This window comes from Dromaius novaehollandiae, chromosome 6, assembly GCF_036370855.1.
Source record: "Dromaius novaehollandiae isolate bDroNov1 chromosome 6, bDroNov1.hap1, whole genome shotgun sequence".
In the NCBI taxonomy this organism is placed as follows: domain Eukaryota; kingdom Metazoa; phylum Chordata; class Aves; order Casuariiformes; family Dromaiidae; genus Dromaius; species Dromaius novaehollandiae.
The window spans coordinates 40046012-40067684 of NC_088103.1; the positions used below are offsets into that span (position 1 = coordinate 40046012).

General features: G+C 35.6%; 1 protein-coding gene across 5 annotated transcripts in view; it reads left to right on the forward strand.

The window, feature by feature from the left end:
- Positions 1-21673, forward strand: part of ATRNL1 (attractin like 1) — a 567608-nt gene that overhangs the window by 315447 nt on the left and 230488 nt on the right. For all 5 annotated transcript variants that reach the window (XM_026096163.2, XM_026096166.2, XM_064514272.1 and 2 more), the window contains exon 27: positions 13681-13759. In XM_026096163.2, the coding sequence (XP_025951948.1) occupies positions 13681-13759 (79 nt within the window). The remainder of the gene's footprint in view (positions 1-13680; positions 13760-21673) is intronic.

Below are 21673 nucleotides of genomic sequence, written 5' to 3' on the forward strand. Positions count from 1 at the left end.
AGTGAAACATTAAACAGTTTTCACCTCACTTAAAAGCAAATAGTTGTTTGAATTCCACTGCTGTAAGCATGTCTACAGTACAGTGGACAATTCAAAGGTTTTTTTTGCTTAAAATGTTTATATTTTGAATTATGGAATATAGCTTTGTGTCTTCCTTTGTATGAATCATCAGTAAATTTTTTCGTCTCTGTAGAGTTATTTGATTTATTCATATTTCCTGAGAAGACAGCCACTTGTTCTTAGCCTGCAGGCAAAGGAGATTCCCCAGTACCACTGGATTGGTTGCTCCTTCATAACATCATATGAGTCATTTAATCCTTTGGTGACTAGAACAATTTTCTGTTATTTCCTTCGTGTTTTTCTTTCTGTGTTCAACCTTTGAGTCATTTGGAAGTGCATTTGAGTGTACTAGTACTTGCGGTATTTTGGGTTCAATATACTGTGTTCCTCAAAGTACAGATTACTTGCTCAGCTTGATATCTGGAGGTGGCCTCTATACATGCTTCGTATACAGTGAGTTTAGGCTTTTTCTTCCTTTAAGTAGGTGCATTTAAAATTTTGCATTTCTGATGTCATGTATATATCAAACACAGACTGTGAGAGCTGTTCATTCTACCTGGTGAAATATTTAATCCCAATTTTTGCTAACTCCATAAATAACTGAAAATAAACTGAAATTAGTTCTGTAGTTGGTTTAACTGCAGAGGGAATCAAGAATAGATTTGAAATTCTACCTTTTGTGAGTTGTTTTTTTCTCCTGTGGCTGAATGAGAGACTTGAGTATGAGACTGTCTGTTCAGAAATGCCCTCTGAACTGACAGGTTCGTTAATTTGACTTAGAGACTAGCAGGAGTAAGTGCTGATGACAGCTAAATTAAAGCTTAATGCATGCTATTAAAGTAGCTTTGTGTGGAATAGATGGAACAGTTATAGTTAACAGAATACTTATTAGATAGAACAGTTTGTATATAAAGCTCTATATCCCATAATGTGTGTTCATTATTTTTTCCTAGTAGTATGATGCTTGAATTTAGTTGCAATGCCATATCAGTGCAGAAATAAGGTTTGGGTGACAATTACAGTATTTGAACAAATTCTTTTTCTCTAAAAAAGAAAAAGAAAAGAAACTACTAATCTTAAATTCCACTGTTCAGTCTGCATGGTCCTGTAACTTAGCCTTCCAAAAAGCGTTCTGTCATCTCTTCAGATTTTATGAAAACTTATTGGAATCAAAGCTGCCACTTATTTAGTAGTGTTCAACCTAGAGGCCTCTGAAGGTGGCATCCAAAATATATTTCTCAAGAATGCCGAAGAAAGTGTGTCTTTTCTGAAGTCTTTTTGAAGTGCTTTGTAGGCTCCCTTACTCTGAGACGGTTCTGTAATGGTCTGCTTTCAGGGATGTGTCTTTTTACAGCTACTTTGTATTTTGTTTCGTAGGAAGCATCATAGATAGTTCATATTGTGTTTGTGTTTTGATTCCCTACATTTTGTATTGTATTTTGTTAAATCCGATTAGAAAATTGTATTTTCAGACTAAAAACAGTGTTGGCGCTCCAAGCTATTTGTCTCTTAGAATGGTCAATCCTGGTCACTTTTTTTATGAAACTCCAGTCCACTGGACTTTAAACAAAAGACCTACAGCAGGTTTTCATCTATGGTAAATGGACGTGAAGTTTTGCTTTTGTCATTTAAATTCAAAAGAGAAGCAATTCTGCTTTCTTAGGAGAGGTGCATATGCCAGTTGCAAAGTTAACTGCAGAAGTTTGTTTCCAGGTGTAAGTATATAGTAAGGTGGGGTGAAAGCTGATGAAGAAAAAATAATATGAAAATAAAGGAAGTAAGAAACAGGAGGGTTATAGCTGTTGTAGCAAATGACAAGCTGCTTTCTCAAGCAGTCTGCCTGTCTGTCTTTGCAGACACAGTCAGTATGGCATGCTGTGAAATGAGTGACATTAAAGAAATGAGCAACCTGTTTATGGCAGTAGAGAAAAATTGAGGGACTTTGTATCTGATTGTAATAAGCCATGGAAAGACAGGAAAGAGAGTGCTAGAGTGCATGAACTACTGTGGATTTCATATATATTAAAATATTAAAACTAATTATTTACCATTGAAAGGAGAAATCTGGATTCAAAGGAAGTCATTTAGTGACCTTTTTAAATGATAAAAATATTCCAGTAAAATTTCGCTGTACCAAATGAAGAATTTTGCAGGGAAGATTTTGTCATGCTTTTTGTGTATTATTTGGTTGTTGGGTTTTCGGGGGGGGGGGGTTGTAAAGGTCACTTTATCAGCAGCAAGCAAAATTTTGAAAACTCTGCTGTGCACCAAAAGTCATACATTAAGAAATTGTTAAATCATTTGTTTATATTTTAATATTTGAATTTAGTCTATATATGCAGCCCAGATATGCTCTATAAAATAATTGTTTTCTGTGTTTTTAATATTTTTGTCATAATTTAGGAAACTACTGTTTCAAAATCATATTGCTTTCCTCACGTCTTGTGCTAAAATTCTAATTATCAGGTTCTGGAGTTTAGTATTCTGTATATAGTCAGATTACAGAAAAATAATGATCCTTTTTTAGCCTGGAAATCTAAGAGTCTTTGCTCTACCTTAAGCAGACTTTCTTGATAATAGGGGTTTTAACAGTGTGAGCTATGACTTCTTTACGCTTAGAGCTTTAAATATATTTGCCTCTCTGGAAAAGTTCTTGGAAATGTTACATAAGGAATGTAAAAGTCCTTTGATGATTTATAGAACTTCATGATTATATAAAAGTCTAACACCCTAAACAATGCTGTCATTAAATAAGCATGGGTTTGGGGCTGTCTGAATGTATTTTATATCCCTGTGATTTGTTAGCAAGTGATAGCATCTGCATGAGAGAAGCAATGCAGTGAAAGAAAAGAATGACGGGAGAGCAGAAAAAAGTGTTGAAATATGGTGAATTTTTAGTTTGGAAGGCTGCTGAAATGTGGCTTTGGTTGGCAGTCCTCCTTCCCCAAATACACTAATTGGCTGTAATTAGAATAAATTAGACTTTTCTCCCCTTAATTTAAAGTCTTGAATAATTAGTATAGATCAGCAGAATCATGGCAAAATCTGAGGTGAAAGCACATCGATTTTTTGAATATAGACAATTTATTTCATTCCTAGTTCTTCTTGAAAGTTATTGCAAAAAATTTTAAATTTTCTATTTCATAATTTATCTTTGAACATAGTGGATATATATTTTTTCTTTTTTTTAGGTGCGATTTTTTATCTAAAACAACACTTGTTGGGAGAAATATTGGGTATTTCACCCATAAAGGGCAAAACCATAAAATTATATGAAATATAAAAGTATTTTCTATGGGTGAAAGAAACATAATCACACTCTATGGATGTGATGTTCTATTTATTCTATGGAGATTGATTTCCGTTTATGTTAAATTAAACCTCTTTGATTGTAAATCTTTATTTGCTGTTTCAGAGAGGTGAAAGGAAGAACAGCTGAGAGTTAAAGGTCACATCTAGAGCTTTATTGCATAATCTATTACAGGGTCCTTTAAATGGTTCACTTTGATATTCTAATGGCAGCTAGAATGTTGTATGTTAGTCTTCAAAATAACTTTCTACTATGTTCATTTTCCCTTCTTAGTTGCATATGAAGGCTGTTTATATAATTGACCATTCATTTATGCTTTACTATATTAGCTTCTGGTATGGCTGCTGCTATAGTTAATATTTATAAACGTATACAGGAATCATTTATATATGTAAGAAAATATACATAAATATGCTATATATGTTTGTTATACAGTTTATATATGCTGTTAATTGTTTAATTTAGTATTTATTTTATTTAATAGAGATATGCAATCCTAAATTCTCTATAACATTTAGGCCTAGGTACATACTTGAAAAAAATACCAGTATCTTATTTTTCATAGTCATCTTCCTAAAAATAACAAATTCCCTCTCAGACACATTTCTTTCTTCATTATGTTCAAGAAGGGTTTTGGTGTTTCATTGCACAACAAAATGCAATAAACCTTGGCTTTGTTGGGGCAGTTGTCAGAGATGATTTTAAGCTATTAGGGCATTTTATGCCTGGGGAAATAAAGGATTAAGTTGCTTTTCTACATTCTATATATATTAATAGACAATTTTCACAAAGATGCAGTGGCCGTTCTTACTAATTAACTATTATGTAGTATATTGGTGATATTTCATTGGTGTTGCTGACTTTAAGTAAAATATATTTCATATAAGATACATTTTTTGCCATTAATATTTTATGCACCATGTTGTCAGTTATGCATTCAGTACTTAAATTGCAAAGCTTTATTAAAAGCATTTTTAATGTCTTAATATATTATTTTACTTAATTTTGTTCTTTTTCCTCAGCAAAATGAATTCAGTTACATTTTTAATAGTCATGTTAAATGCAGTCCTCTAGAGCTTTCTTGCAGTGTATGCTTTTAGCAGTATTCCATTTTTAAGCTCATTTCCCTTTCTTCCATGTATTTCTCTTAGCTTTTGCAGACCAGTCCAAATGTTCTATGCCACAATAGCATCCAGTGGTCCTAAGGAAACCACTCAGAAGACTCCCTGGCACAGGGTTTTAATTTGTCCATGATCTGATTTTGGCTCCTCTGCAGTGCTGCATCTTTGCACTGCCAACACCAACTGGTCTCAAAACAGTGAGGCTGCTCCCATCAAAAATATTTCCTACAGCCAAGGGGCCACCGACAGGCAACACACATCTTTTATTACAGCTGCTTCCAAAATAGCTTACACTCTGCATGCGAAACAGCTGGCCCAAACTGGAGAGATCTGAGTTTTACATAGACATTGATTGTGCTACCAAGTGTGGGTGTTTGGGTGAATCAGTACCTGAAAACCTGTACAGTCCTGCCCCACTCAGTGCAAAAGGCTATGTGTGACTCCGTAATGGAGAACTTATGTTCTCCATTATTTCTTTAGCTCCAGTTCTCCAGCCCTGTTGCCCAAGTTTCGTATCATAAGCGTCCTGGACAAATTATAGCTAAAGAATTAGAGAAAACAGTTTGCACTGGCATCAGGTCTTCTAGGTAGAAGTATTTGATTAGAGGCGGTTTACATTTTTCCTTGGAATTTTTTTCATTAATGTTCATATTGCTATTTATTTAAGCAGCGAAACAAATTATCAGAATCTGTAACTCCATTCTTCTGCCAGAGGCACACTTGGAAATACAGATATATGTATGATATATTCCCTTATATCATTTTGACTGGAGTCACAGTAGTCATACATATGTGGTTCAAGCAGCTGCAGTGCAACTTCTCGGATCTTTTAGAAAATAGTGTCCATTGAGATCATTCACACTTATCTGGTAGAAGAAGTAGTGAGCTTGGAAGACACATTTCCTCACTGATTTCTTGGTTGTTGTTTGACTGGGCAGGTGATGTTGCTTAGAGATAGTTTACCAGTTAGTTAATAAGAATTCCCGAGAAAAGAAAAAAACCCACAAATTTTGTGCAGAATCCGGATGTAGAGGACCAGCAATACCATGTTATGATCACTGTCAGGTTAGAGGACTTCAGAAAGTGCCTGAAAGCTAGTGCTACCTCAGTGGAGTTGGAATAAATCATTTGACTTTGCATTTCAGAGGACTGAGCATATACCCATACTGTTAGTGACTGCTCCCAACAGAGGGATGGGAAATCCCAACTGAAGGATAGAAACTTCCTATTGAAGGATATGGTTTCTTTAAGGGGCTTTACCTTGATTACTTGTAAAAAATATTTCTGTTACAAAGGTCATAGGCCAAAAGAAGTGATGTTTGGATCAGATACTGCTAAGGGATTTGAGATTCCACAACCACCAGAGTACTATTGATTCCAATATCTCATGGATTTACAGAAAAGACACAGAGTTCTAAAAATTTCATAGTTGTATGCAGGGTGGCATGAAATCTACTTTTGTATCTTCTATACTTGATATTGAAAAGAGCTTGCAGACCTAAATTTCTGACCCCTCATAATAGAAATTTTTTTAGAACATTAATGGGCTGTGCGAGAGTGATATGCTCCTTTTTGTAAGTCAGGAGTAAGTGTTTTCCAGAACCAATTCTTGAGCTGCCTCATGATAATATCTATGATATCTAGATTAGGTAGTATTATTGAAAGCCTTCCCCACTATTGATCTTAGTTTTTCCGGGTGTTTGTGGAGTCCAGTAGAGTCCAATCCCCTGGAGAATAGTTGGCACAGAAAACCTACCTTCCATCAGTCCCACCTCATGGAGGAGATAACTATCACCTATAACCAATCATGAATTAAGCTTGTATTCTGGCCAGCTGCAAAAGAGGTGTGTCAGTTGCCCAGAACTGTCTGTGCTAATTCCAGAACAAAATAATCTCTGTGTTTTAGAGAAGGCACTCTTTTTAAGCTTCAGAATTTTTCCACATGTATTCTTCCTCTGTCATTGTCTTATCAAAGTTATGAAACGTAAGCACTCTCTGCCATTTTTGAAAAAAATCACAGAAGAATTTTTGTGCATTTCTGAGCATACCTCCTGGAGTGGACAGTCTAATGATGCAGTCATATGATATCCTTAATGCTAGGTTGTGTCTGAGATTTTTGTAGGGCTGTTTTCTTTAAAATAGGTTACAATAGCCCTTTGTTTTCCAGGTATTTTTCTTCATAAGACGAGGGAATAATATCTCTGCTGAGGAGTTCCTTTATAATCTTTGTGCCATATTCAATAAGTAGTACAAGATGAAAATAAATTTTCACCTTCATATACATCTACTCAGCGGAAGATGAAATTGTGTGGAAAGATCTGTTACTCTGATCTGACAACTACTCCTGGCTTCATAAAAAAATCTAATCTCTTTGAATTCTGATGTACAGAGTAACAGGCATTTATTACATGAATTAAGAAGGAGGGCTTTTTCTCCCTAGTCCATTGTCTCTGAAAAGATTTCATTTAAAGTTCAGGATCATCAATGATCAGTGTCTCATTTACCAGGAGAAGATGATGCTTTGACAGATGCTTTCTGAACTGAATTCTTACTCAGCAACACGAGTGGTCTGCCCATGGCTCCTTAAGGCCTTTCTTTTATTTTCTTTTAAGTGGGATAAATATCGGCTACATCTTTTCCCAGCAGAAGTAATCAGTTTGTGTGTGATTGTAACTCAGAGACAGCAATTGTGAAAATCAAAATTGCAGTATTTTCCTACACCAGGAGCAGAAAATTCTTTAGGTGTGGTCTCCTATTCTCCTAAATTAGAACTGCTCTGATACAAGGTGGGAATCTTCACAGAGCTTTGATGTTTTTCTGATGTACAACTTGAGTCTGTAGTGAAGACACTTGATAATGGTTATGCTGGCATCAAAGAATGCTCCGTTGAAACGTAGGAACCTGAGATCACTGAAACCTGTTCTTTCAGATTTAATGCATTTTTATACCTGTTGAATATGCAAGTAAACAAAAATAGCTGCCAGTTACCAGTTGCGTTTCTTCTATATTCTGACCACTATTGTATAATCTGTCAGTCTTTCCTCGCCTTAGAATAACTTTATGTATTCTAGTGTTTTCTATACCAGCAGAGATGCTCATGGCAATTACTTTGCTGTGTGAACTGCAGAAAGGGAACATACATTTTCTATTTCCATATTTAAAAAGTATTGCATATGTTGAAGAATAGTGCTTTCTGCTGATTCCCTGCAAGTGTGTATATCTTTTTCAGCCAGGAACTAGGGTGTAATGTTTGTAAACCTTTCTTTTAAAACATTGTTCAGTAGTTTTATGAATTACATCTCTTTGCAGATGCTATTCCACAAATCTAACAATGAGCTTCTTTACCTTGCATTCTTACCAAACATGGTTCTACCTGAGAGAACAAAAGTAGTAGATGGTCATATGTATTTATTTTCCACTGTTTTTTTCCTGTTTTTATGGAGTTGGTAGTTGCAGACATGTGAGAAGTGAGTATTTATGGAAAATATCTGTTTTCAGGCTTGCTTCCAAAAATAGCATTTTAAGCACTGTACATGTGGATAAGAATTGTCCATGTAATAAGATTCAAATGAACTTGAAGGTTGTTGCTTAACTTTTGTGAATTCCACTTGAGAGACAAATAAATAAATAAATAAATAAATAAATGCAAATTTGCATTTGAATGAAGTTTGATGATACTTGCAGTTTTAAATACTATTTTAGATCATTTGCAGTTGAAAGGATATGAGCCCTTTGTAGGGCTTTAGGATTAGGAAGTTCACAGGTGAATTGAGTCTTTCTTTCAAGCTCCTTTTTTTCATGGGGAAACTGGTGGAAGGTGGGAGCTCAGGAACTACTGGTTTACTAAAACAATAGGGGCAGGAAGAATCCAGATTTGAGCAGGAGATGGATCTAGGCTGATGTAAGAGAAAAGGTTAGTTCTGCCTCATTTAAATATAGACAACAGTAAAATCTGTGTTGCTGAAGAGGGAAAGATTGACCAACTATTAGCTGATTAGTTCCAGAGACTGTTATGTGAGGTGCAGTAGGTGCATGGAACTACTACATGGTACTACTAGTGTTTCTCAAGAGTAATTCTCACTACTAGCAAAACTAAGAGAAGGAAGTTCCTTAATCACCTAAATGGTTATGGTGACTTAATAGGAGGTATGTTTCACTGGCTGTGACAGCAAGCGCTATCTTAAACCAGGAAACAAATACCGTTGTCTGAAATGTCTTAGCTTCCCAAGATCAGCTAAGATTTATCTCCCTGACCCCACACGCTGTACTACTGTTGACTGGAAGCTGTATGCATACTCCATTGCTAGCCAGGACTGCTTTCCCTCTCAGCCTCACACACTTCTAATTTGGAACCATAACACTTCATTTCCAGAATAATTTAGGATTGCTAATCATTGAAATATTCCTATTTGTAAGACTATTTGCTAGACCTGTGTGCAGAGCAATCTAATTAATCATTTAAAACATCCCAAATTTGATACTGCTTTCATACATATCAGACTCCTAATATACTGTTTACAGTGCTTTGTACTTCCGATAATCCTGCTGAAATCTTTGGAGCTGCTTGTCGTGTATATTAGTTAACACAAGTAAGGATGGCTGAATCAATCACATCATAATCATGAACACAATATTCTTGTCAAGTACAATGGGACAAATCAATTGCTGTGACAATAATTGCTTTTCAGAGTCATGGTTTCAGAAAAAATAATTGTTCAATTATTTTCATTTCAGTATTGTGCTTGCTTTATAAAACATCAATTAAAATATGCTCTATTTGCCAATAAAAGAAAACAAATAATATGTCATTAGAAAAACACTTCTTAGAAAAACAGTATATGTGATCTGTTAGGAGACTTGTACAATTTTAATTTAAAAACATTAACTTACATATGAGACTCATTTTCTTCATTTGCATGTTTCCACATTAAAAAGCTTTTTTCCAACAGTTTTTGTAGAATTTTTTTTACTGATTACTATTATTTTTGCTTCATATTTAAAAAGCACCATAGGAGGAAAGGGAATTAATTAATTACATTAATGTAATGTAAGGATCATTGTTTCAGTTACTGTCTAGTGAACAGTACATTTTCATACTGGTGGCAAAAATACTGAAATCAGGGGGCATTGTTTGTTTTTGGGTCTATAGAAATGTTTAACCTTTGTCTCACACAGCATAGCAAGGTCTAAGTAACTAAGCAGTAATTTCCTTGATGGCCCAGCTTCCATTTTCAAAAAAGACATAGGAAGAGCTTTTAAAATATGTGCATGTATACCAATATGCACTCAGGGAGGTTCCTATATACCCAAATACCTTTATAAAAGTAATCTTTGGATGATGTGCTGAGTCTCCATTAGTAAGCAGTGTGGACAAACGGGAGAAGATCTGCAGGGATGGTGCTGAGGACCTGACATCCACCTTACGCATATTTTATTGTTTTTTCACTATGGACAAGCTCTATTCCCTATGCACTCATTCCTATGATGTTATGTCTTCATCATGTCTCCCTTCAACTCCCTGTAGTTTCAAAACTCAAAAGAATGTACTTCTACAACCATTCCATTCCCCTAATCATCTTGATTGTGCTCCTTTATACCTATTTAATTTAACTTATCCTTTTTGAGATGAGATGAGGGGCCCTTCTGTTTTCTTCTTTATTCTGTTTCTAGTCTCTTCTAACATTCTATTTGCTATTTTGACTGCCACTAAACATTGAGCTGTTTTGTTCAAAGAACTATCTACAGTGACTTCAAGACTCTATCCATGAGTGGTAATTGCTAATTTAGAACTGATCATTGTGTATTTATAGTTAACATTTTTTTTTTCCTGTGCATATTGTTTTCAGTTCACTGGCACTGAATTTCATTCTCTTATTTTATTAGCCAGTCTCTCAGTATCGTCAGATCCTTTGCAGTCAGCTTTAATTTTTATTGCCCTAAATAAACCAAGGCTGTTATCTCACAACAGTCTGAAACCAGGTTAGTCTGACAAAACCTATTTTCTGTGTTTTTCTTTACTTCATTAGCATGTTTTGAGAGATTTTTCTGTGTAGGTTTTCATGAAAAAAACTGATTGCCTGTGTAGAAAACAGAGGAGAATGGTCAAACATTTCATGTATCTTTTTCCAGCCAGCAAAAGATATATAAAAGTGTTAACTAAACAGTGGGCGTTATCACCACTGTAATTTCCAAACGATTTATATTATTTTATAGGTCTGTCTTTGGAATGCTTGTTTCTGATCTTGACTTTGCACATGAGCTAGCAACATGTTTTGACTAGTGGCAGGAAAAGTAGATGTCTGACCCACCTCCATTAATGTACAGAGCAAAGTAGGAATTTTGGCTGAAGTTTTGCAACCAGAACCTCAACTCTTTGTTCAAGTAGCTCAAAAAAATCATCCAAGAAGTTAATAAAGACAGAGGGTTTTTTCTGTAAAGGGATTCAATTCCTGGCCATAATGAAACTGTTGCACAGTGCAAGCCCCTCTTAGTTTCCTCTGTCCAGCTCTCTCAAATGTGTTCAGCCTTTACAAATTGCAGGAGCTTTAAGTCTGTCATTCTAAACAGAGTTGCTAACGTTTCCCTAATTTATTATTTGGAAGGACCGTAGTGGAGAAAAGTCTACCCTTAATTCAAGCACAGCATGCTAATCTATAGCAACACATCAGTACTCTGATATTATCTTGCTCCTAAGCATTTGTGGCAGTTATTGGCTAAATACTACAGTGTGTGGGAAATATTACAGTTCCTGGGAAATATTATTTGTCAGCAGCTTTTGGTCTTAAAAGCCAAAAAGGTGTTGCTGCAAAAGGGGATTTATTCTGTTGGTCAGCAGGGGTTCTTTGTTCTGCCTTCCCCTAGTCACCAAATATAAACTTACAGTCAACTTGTGCTTGGTTTCAAAGAAGCCTAGAGAAAGGGAGACAGCCAAAGACAAATTTTAAGAAGTGATATCAGTAAATCAACTAAAGTTATAGATTAAACAAAGTGGTGAATGTTCTTTGGTGGTCAGTTTCTGTCATAAAATATCGTATGCTACTTAGATATTTTGTCATAAGAAACTCTTTTAGAAAGAAATACTATGTTAATAAAATGGTGTACCAGTTAAAATGTCCTTACTGCATTAGTTCCTTTCAGTGAAGATGTGTGTAGAAAGATGATTTACACTGAGATTCATTAACGTGTAAAAGGTTGATATTTCTCTTCCAAATTCCCAAAGGTTCCTGAACCAGCACTTGCTCTCTCACTTCCTTTTATTACACCTCATTAGCTGTCTTCTTACACAGTTTTCTTCTGGCAGGATGATTCTCAGATATGCTGAACTGTTCTGATCTGTTGATCAGAACCAGTCAAAATTCCAGCTATCTTTGTTTTTTTGAAGGATCTCTGCCAAGAACCAGAAAAAACACATTTTTTTAAAATGCTCCAACAAGGACAGGGAGGGGGAACATATCTTCCTTTCCATAAAAACCCCTATGTCCCAAAGAGCATTAAAACACTCTGAAAAGAAATGCTAGTAGTTAATATTGGGCATTAAGAAAAAGTCAAATTTTGTATTTAGAAACAGAACCTTTAACCATTTTCACACTTCAGATTCAGGACAATCAGCCTTCCTGTTGCTAAACAGCTACAGTGAAATCTGTTAAGGAGAAACCAAACTGTTAATTTTAATTATGTAATTCAGCATTTTATGTCCAAAGCACTTTAGATATATGGAACTTCCGTCTTTCAAACTTGGTGTCACTCTGGCAGGCTTTTTCAAGGGTGCCAAAGAAGCTCTAGATAACAGGAATTTAGAAAGCTCGTAGTGAAAAGAGTTTTAAGTGAAGAAGATGCTGATAAAAATTTATTTCATTTTAATCATCAAGTAAAACTTTTGTTATGGAGACTGAGTTTTGTACATACTCTGAGTAAAAGTGGTTTTGTAACTGAGCAATGGTACAGATGATTCTCTGGTGCTTGCAGACCACAGAATGATTGGGTGCTTTCGTTCCAATTTCTGTCAACCACATTACCTTAACAGTGACTTTATGCTACAGTTGCCATAAACTGTTTTTTAATAGACTCCATATTATGGATAAATATTGAATGACATGAGCTGCTGCTTCTGGAGATGTATCTTCTTGGCCATAATTTCAGTTCTGTTTACAGCACAATGAGGAGAAACAATGGTGTTACTGTATGGATAATGATCATACTTTGCATTAGGTACCACACTTCACTCAGTTATATTACTTAAGAGAGTTCTTGGTATTTCCCATATTAGATAAAGAATACATTTTGAAGCTTTTTGGTAAAAACTTTAAGGATGATTAGTATAGTTTAGTAGATACAAGGTTTTATTAATTGCAAATGCTGTTCATAGCAGATGTGCTAAGTGGATACAAAGTTCTTCATACAGCTAGAAAATCCTTATATTTTTATAAAAACTGCCCAGATCAGTTTAAAAATGTGCTGACCACTTACATTAGGTGCCAACTTTTAGAAGCTTTTTATTAGCATACAGAAATTCACTAAAAGAGGTAGAAAGTCCAGTGATCTTTCTGCCAAAATCCTGGTGGACTAAATGTTACAAATCCGAAATTATTGGAGCAAGGGAGAAGGCATATGTGCCCATTGTGAACTGCAGAAGTCTAATCATTTTGATATTTTTTTCTGCTGCCTGTTTGGGTCTGTAACATGGTAATGTTCTTTGGGATGTTCTTCCTGAATGATTCACTATAGAAATAAGTAATTTGATGAAACAGATCTATTGTCACATAGCAACCTGGTTCCTCAGACTGATTATACTCCCAGCCTTGTTATCTTTCCTGCACCCCATACAGTTATTCAGAATTTATGGACAGGAGAGAAATATAAATTGGTACAATTTCTTGCTATAGTTCACCCTCTTTTTCCATCTGCTAAACTTGGAACATGCAGTGCATATTTTTCGAGACTGTTGTGGGTATTATGGAGACAGTAATAGCATTATATGGAGATAATCACAGCCTCAGAGGTGTATGTCCACTTTTGACTTCGATCTGGAGGGTTGACAGCTCTCTGTCATCCTGGCAGAGTTCAGTTCTTCTCTATTTATGTGTTTTTTACTATACTTAAATGTATTTTATTTACTTATGATACTCTAAAAACATGAGTTTTTTTCAGAGCATTATGTTACAATTACTTTGTTTTTTTCTGTAATTGCAGTTGTTTCTTATCCTTACTGCTGGTAGCTGCTGTCGTTTGGAAAATCAAACAAACCTGTTGGGCTTCTCGACGGAGAGAGGTATCAGTGACTTTAAGATTATTGTGGTGACTTTAACTTTTCAATAAATTGAGAGCTTTGATGAACAGTCACACCTGCCCTTTGTCCTGTATACACAATTTACATCTGCCTCTAAACACACCATTTATTGTCTGGACTTTTATGGAAGAAAGGGAGAAGAAAATCTATTTCTTTTTCCCTGTTAAAAATTACAGAAATTGCAGAACTAAATTACAGAAAGCTAAATTGTCTTTCTAGTGGAATATAATGCTCTCAAATACTCTCAAAATACTATAGCAAAAACATTGGTAAGTAAAATGAACACAGAGAATCATAGCGTGGCATCTCAAACTTGGAAGCTATTCAGTGCTCTTATTATTTGCAACTGTTACTACAGCCTTGTTGTTACAAGTACCCATTGAGACATACAGTACTAGACAGAAACTTAGTTGTCTCTCATTTGGAAATGCTTCTTGTTTAGTTTCAAAATGATAGAACTATGTGTTTCCAGATATTTTAAATGAGGTATAAAACAGTACCTAGAGTATGGTGTTATGTGTTATGAATTGTAAATGTTTAAGCAAATGGCACTTATTTCCGTTCCCTTGCTGCACATCAATGCCAGTCATATCAGATATAAGTTTTTGATAACACTTCATATAATGTTCTCCTTTAATTTAGGTCAGCGGAAGTTGGTTTTGTAGGTAGCACATGTTTTAAAGTTTTGGAATGAAGGGTTGCAAGTAAATTGTATAAATAACATGCTAATAGAAGGCCATCTATCATTGCCAAGAATTTCGAAGTACCTACTGCTAAAGCCCACCCATTTAAACTGATGGGCTTTCCATTTCTTTCATCATATTGAAACACAGGAATGTTTAACTCTTTAGGTGCTACCTTCCTTATGGACATGACCTACAGTGAGACAAGAAATCTAACAAAAAGATAAACAAAAATGGAAAACACTGTTAATAGCTATTCATCATTATTGTTTTTCTCAGTCTGTTTTCCCTGAGAGAAGGAGAACCTACTATCTAGTTCTTGTGATCTTTTAGTAATGAATTTTATCAGGCTGTTGAGGTAATCATATAATTTTTTGAAGTATTCATAGACTTCTGTGTGTAGCTAAAAATTCAGAACCTTGTCCTGTTTTGCCTTCTGACCTTAATGCTTGGCTAAATTGGGTCATTGCTGATTCCAGATCGAATGTAGTGTGGCATCAATCCAGCTACTTGCAAAGCAAGAGAGAGTTGTTCACATTATGTAGCAGGAATTTTCCCACAAATTTAGAAATTTTCCCTCTAATTCTTTTCCTAATTTTTTGCCCATTGGACAAAGATTTGCCTTCAGTTGTTCAGAGCAGCCCCCAAATCTTGCTGAGTAGTTCACTTGAATTTAGGATCTATTATGTAAATGTGTAGGAAATTATTTTATATATATCTCTTAAGAAATTCAAAATTATTTCTTCCAACAGACATTAACTGGTATTTGTCAATATCGAATTAAATATCTCTTTTCTCGTAGTCACTGTCTTCCTATTTAATTAGTTGAAATAATTTTTCCCAAGCTATGTACTTAGGTTTTGGTCAGTTATTTTTTCATAGCAACATTTTGCTTCTCATCTTTTTCCTACTTAGATTGCTGTCTGTTAGGATGTACTTTATCTAAGGCTTTTTGAATATCTATATTTATACTTTAACTCCTAGCAGAACTTCTCTTCTTCCTTCCTGCCTTCTGAAAAAGCAAGAAACAGCAGATAGACTCTCTCTCACCTTAAATCATCAAAGTTATTCATCTTGTGCATTGAAAGAAAATGGGAAGTATCATTTCTTTTATTTCATGATTCCAAAAAGATCAATGAAACATTGAACAGGAGGACATGAAGAACCCCCTGCCTGGCATCCCTTGACCCCCCAGCAGATCAGCAGCATTTAAAAAATGTTTACCAGGAAGGCTGAAGTAGGATAGTGAAATATTGCTCATCTGAGAGAGCTTGACCCTTGAAATGAATAATACAGCATATTACCAGGTGATTTCCCAAGCATTATTCTTATGGCACTGTCCTGCTTGTGAAACAAACCTGAAGGAATTGGGAATATTCTTATGGGTACCAAACCCCAAAGCTCTTTTTGGAGAGCAGGATGAAATTTATAGGTGTGTAGGAATAAATAGAGGGTGAGATATATTCATTTGTCAAGTAAATTAAAAGAGTTCCTAAATATTGGAGGTTTAGGAGCAGCAAAGCATTTTTTAGAACAGTCTTGTACTAGATAAAATGTTAGATATGTAGACTAGGTTTTAATCTTTCATCCTCCTCTTTCCTCCAAAGACTCACAAATCTTTCTAGCAGTACCTTTCTAAGTGAAATTTCAGTTGTTAGTTCACAGGATGAAAAACTGAGAGCTGTCATTTTCTCCCAAAAGATTTGTTAGACCCCTCTCATTTTTTATACCCAGAATTCACCCAGAGCCCGTCCATGACATTTCAATCTGACCCTCTGTTTTCCTTATTAATAAAAAAAAGTATCACTTAGATTCACTAAATAAGAGAATTGAAGAGTACATTTATTGTCCCTGCATCTTTCATATCTAAAGTATTCATTCAATCTTTTGTTGAGAATGGATACAGGAGGATTTGTTCATAGGTCACATTACAGAAAAGCTTGACGGGTTGCCTGCCAGTTTTGTAGTGGCTCAGAGGTTTTGTCCCATGAGCTACTTCCAATTGAAAGGCACCACACTGGGGATAGAATTTGCATCCAAAAGCTCTCCTATTAATAGTATATTGAACGTTTCTTTTTCCTCACAAGATTACAGTGAGGTCACTCACAAAGCTCGTACAGATGAGATTAGAAACCATGTACCTTCTAGTTGAGGTATCTTAGCAAATACTTGTCCTTCATAAGGTGAAGCAGTTGCTGCTGAGATACCCTCGGTACTAGTTGTTTTAAAGAATTGTTACCTTTAATCTAGAAGCACGCAATCACTGAGGTTGACATATCATATGATGTTTGGCATCATTGACAGACGTACCCTTCCTCCCCACACACAGACACACATGAAATACGCTCATGTGCCAATAACTGTGTCTGTGTGTGCATTGGTTCAGTTGATAAATTTAAAATGCAATTGTACATTCTTGTGAAAATCCCTTTTTTACATATTGTTATAATTACACACTGGAAAGAGCTTATGTATCTTAAAAAGATGACTTAGAATCTTATTTTCTCATGTAATACACTATAAGTCTCTTGAGAAATGAGGAAATAATGCATGATTGCACATTTATGTAAAAATTTTTGAAAGCATGGTATTATAAGTATAAAGTGCTTGCCTAACTTTAAAGGTTAATATCATTCCTTTATTGGAATTTTCATATTTATATATAGCATTTCATTATACAGTCAGCTGTGCACCATTTGCCTGTCTGAAAGAATAGCGTATACAAGCATAAAAACATGAGATTGTAGAGAATGCTCTCTTTATGCAGTGTGTGGGTGCCACACAACTTATTGCTTCATTTTATTAGATAAGCTTATGTTTGTTTAAAAAAATAACCTTTCTGGACTTAATTTTAATATCAAGGTAGTTTTATTCTCCTGAATATGCAAAGATTCTTAAAAACACACAAATGAAACTGAAGCAGACTATTTAATAGCAGTAACAATTCATGTATTAGCTCTAAGCTCATTTCTATGGTAACCCTAATAAGAACAAGAAAGTTCACTTATGTCGATTGTGCTAATGAATGTAGGCAATATATGAATTCCAGTTAGAGCTATTTTACGGCATATTGTAAGGACACTTGCATTTTTAAAGTATTCCTTTTATAAAAGACAATAATGGCTTTTGGTGTGTTTAGTATGGTTTGTGGAACATGTTTATCGTAGGAAAATTAATATACATGGAACATAATGTATTCTTGAATACCAAGCAAAGGAGTAAAAAGAATACTTCGGTACATCTGTATATTTTAGTATGGGCAAGGGAACACCAAGGGTAGATGCAAAGAATTGAAGAAATATTCATACATATAATTAAAGTACCCAACAGCATAATGTTATTAATGTGTGTAGGTGTCTACAGGATTATACACTTTATATTTAAAAGTTGTGAACCTTTCACAGCACTTTTTCTTTGTGGCTTCTTGTCTGTTACTTAGCAAATATCTTGCAAGTCTATATGTACTTACTCATAGACTGTGTGACTAATCCCACTGAAGTTAGAATCACAACTTGTTATATTGTTCTAGCTCTTTTGAAATCAATATAGCTGTGACTGCTTATATCAACTGAGGAGCTAGTTTTACTGAGGATAACTCAGGCATTTATTTTAGGCTGACTTTTTCTGCATCCTCTCCAACCTAAAATTTAGGTTCCTCTCTGAATGAACATCTCAAGGGATATATGCCTAGGTAGCACGCTAGATCTTGTCTCAAGGCTCCCTCTGCAGTCAGTATAAAAGACACCTCTAAAGGACAACTCATTCCATCCAAGTTTGGCAGTGTTCACTTTTGTACGCTGATTTACTTGTGTGGGACTGACTGCTTGTTGACTGTATAAATAACCCTCGTTTTGACTCATTAGTCAAAACTCCTATATTGAGAGTTAATCTTTTCTATAATTGTGTAAAATTGAAGTCGTATTTATAATACTGTGATTTCCTAATAACAAGCATCTCATTAATTCCCGTATTAGCACTGTTCACGTCATTCCCTGTAAAGAAAAATATGGAACAGTACCAAAGACATACTCAATATTATATTGGAAAGAGTTATCTTTTGCAAGGGATGAGTTAAACAGGTCTAATACAGAAATCCCCCCGCAAAAATGCAGTTTTAAGACGTTTCCATGAATAATTTTCATATGACCAGGAGCGCGAGATTGAAAGGCTCATCACTGACAGAGATGTCTGTCCTGCTACAGGCACTTATCCCAGGAACTAACTCTAGCTGTTTTGTGTCTACTGTACTTATGAATTGCCAGCTTTAGAGTGAGTTGACCATGACCTTACTAGGTATAGTTAACCCAAGTCTTGGTTTTTGGGCCCCACATGGTTCTAAGGTTCTAAGCCCTGTTCTGGGGTGTGTGTGTGTGTTTTGTCATTGAATGCTCTAGAGCATAGCACATGAGAGCAAAGATGCTCACAGTGTGGGCACAGTATGTAGACTGAATCTGCTGATTTGCTCCAAAAGAGAGCTCGAAGGTGGACTAATATATACGCTGTGTGGACAGGCAAAGGCCCAGCTGTCATAAGCATTGCCCAACCCTATTTCCTCTCTGCCTCGCATCTTGTGGTAGGTCTCATGACCAGCATTAAAGTTTGGCATACCAGCTGGGCTTTCAAGAGAGTGAAGTACCAGTTGTACAGAATGCACACTTTCTTCCTTTTAGTTCTAGTTCTAGCCAATTCTGAGGGCAAAATAGGAGAAGGAAGGTAGGGAAAAACCCCAGAAGCCAAGTTATCCATCAAGGAAAAACTTTTCTTTGTAAAAGCCACATGCAGCCACTGGAAACCTTGATGCATGGGGCGAGTATGTTGTAAGACAAAAAGTGGTGATCTGATTTCCTTTGAAGACCTTCCCTTCCATAAGTTTAGCAGTTTCATCTTAAAGCCATCCTATCTGAAGGAGCATTGAAGAACATTGTACAATACTTTCTCTTTTCTCTTAAAGTTGTCCTTCTTTAGAAATCATATAGGTATACCATTTTCTTATGTATTATACTGCCAGATACTTTGGCAGTATAGTCTTTTCCTCAGTATTTCTCATTTGTTTGGGTGTTTTAAATTACTACTGAAAAAATCTGTAGGGTGAAAACGGATAAAGAGCTGGATTTTGGCTTCTCGTTTTCTGGTACCAAGTTTGGAACAGAAACAAATAAAACCAAATCAGCTATTCCAAGATGTACAACTAGGCGATGAAAATTTTCTCCTTGCTCAAGTTGGATGTGGGCCTGTTTTTCTCAAATGAAGTATGTATGTAACATATAAACATATTTTCTTACATAAGTGCACGTAAAAGACGTAGGAAATCAGTGTGTGTGTGGAGCCAGAACACCCAGTTTTAGCTAAGGCATTTATATAGGTTGCTAACTGGTTGGACTGTTTGTTTATTCCATGAAAGTTGAGAAGGTCATAGATGACAATATGTTTTGCAAGGAAAATTATGTGGACTCCTTAAAAACAAGCAAATTTAAATGAGGGGAAGCATAAACTAGGTAGGTGTTTTAAATATATCTGTATATTGCCAGGAGAAAAAAAATGTCCATTCTTCATAATACATTCTAATCAAAGTTCATTCTTACATTTGTGTAGTGTAGTTAATCTGAAGGACCCCAAAACAGGGTAATCAAATTAATTTCATTTTATATATGGTTACTGGGTCTACATATAGAAGGAGACTTGGATGTAGTTATTAATGGTCATACTTTTACTAGAAGTACTTTAATAGTTGTGGTATTCTATTCAATAGAATTTATTATCAAATTTAGGATTCAGAAAGATTAGAATAAAATGCTACTGCAGATAACATTAGTGTAATAATGGACTCTATTAATTCCTGCTATCAGTCACACACCTGATAAAGTCTTAGTAGGTGTACTAGGTTAAGCTTTCAGGCTAACAGGAAGGAAAAATTAAGATTCTTTAAGAGAAAGAGGGAACTGGGCAAATGAAAAAGACTGCCTAAGGCAACTGGCTACTTGGCAGAGCCTAAGGAGACATTGAGTTGCATGGCCTGAAAGGTTTCCATGGAACTAGTTGTAAACACAGGAGCATTAGGAAATTTTTTAGCAAACTACCTGTCAGCAAAAAGCAGCAGACAGTGAGAAAGGCAATCCTTACTGGGGCCCTGGGAAGAAGCCAACTAGCTGCTTTTGAATTTCTGAGAAGAAAAACTGTCTGCTGCGATTTGTTTCCACAGGGTTAAGGGAAACAAGATGTTGAATATGTTCTTTGTAAGCAAAGGGGATTGCACCAAAGCAGATGACTCATTTTTGTCTCTTAACAAAAACAAAAGAGCAGGTGTGGAAGGCTGGCCCAAAGCGGCAAGACTGTTCTTTGCAGTGGTGTTTCCTCTGAGCTTGCAGTACAGTGTCCATCTTTTGTCCCCTACTCAAAGGAACAAACCAACCAACCTCACCTCCCCCAAAACCCTGTAAGACAGGAGTGAATGGACTTGGAAACAAACAGAAGAAATGCTTAGAAACGTGGAAGAACACTGCTGTGAAGAGAGTGAATAGAGTTGAGGTGATTCACCTGAGACAGGGGAACTAAAAGCCAGGGCAGGGAGGCAGCTCAGAGTCTGTGCCTGGAAGAAATGTATAATTCCTCTCTCTTTCTCTTCTCCTCCTCCATTTCTCCTTTCCATAAAGCCATGTTTTTTTATAGTTGATTTTAATCATGTCTTCTAAAAAATCGTATTAATTCACAATGACAACAATTTTGATTACTAATAATATAAGGGACGTTTGCTACTAGTCTGTAAACAGCTGATGCCAATATGATTGGGCTTCTTTCACAAAGTAGAGCTGCTTTCACAAACATCCAACTTATTATTGTAAAGGCATCAATATTTGCTTAGTGCTATTTCTGTATGCAGGGAATTGTTGCTGTTGCCACAGGAATGTTAGTAGCAAGTCAGGAGATTTAAAAGGCAATTCCTTGGCAACCCGTGTTCTGAAAGGTTTTGAGAATCCCAGCAAAGTGAAATTGTTGCTGTTTTGAGAAAATGTCAGACAGTTTAACCATACTCCAGAGTATATGCAGTTTGCTGACAAATACATATGAGGCAGTTGGATCATACTTGAAAGAATAAAATAGTATGATGTCAGTGTGATACAGTAGGAATTCTTTAATCATACTATTTCATATCAACTAAATAATGACTTTTGGGATTTATCCTTTAGTATGACAATTCATTTAAGCAGAAATAACA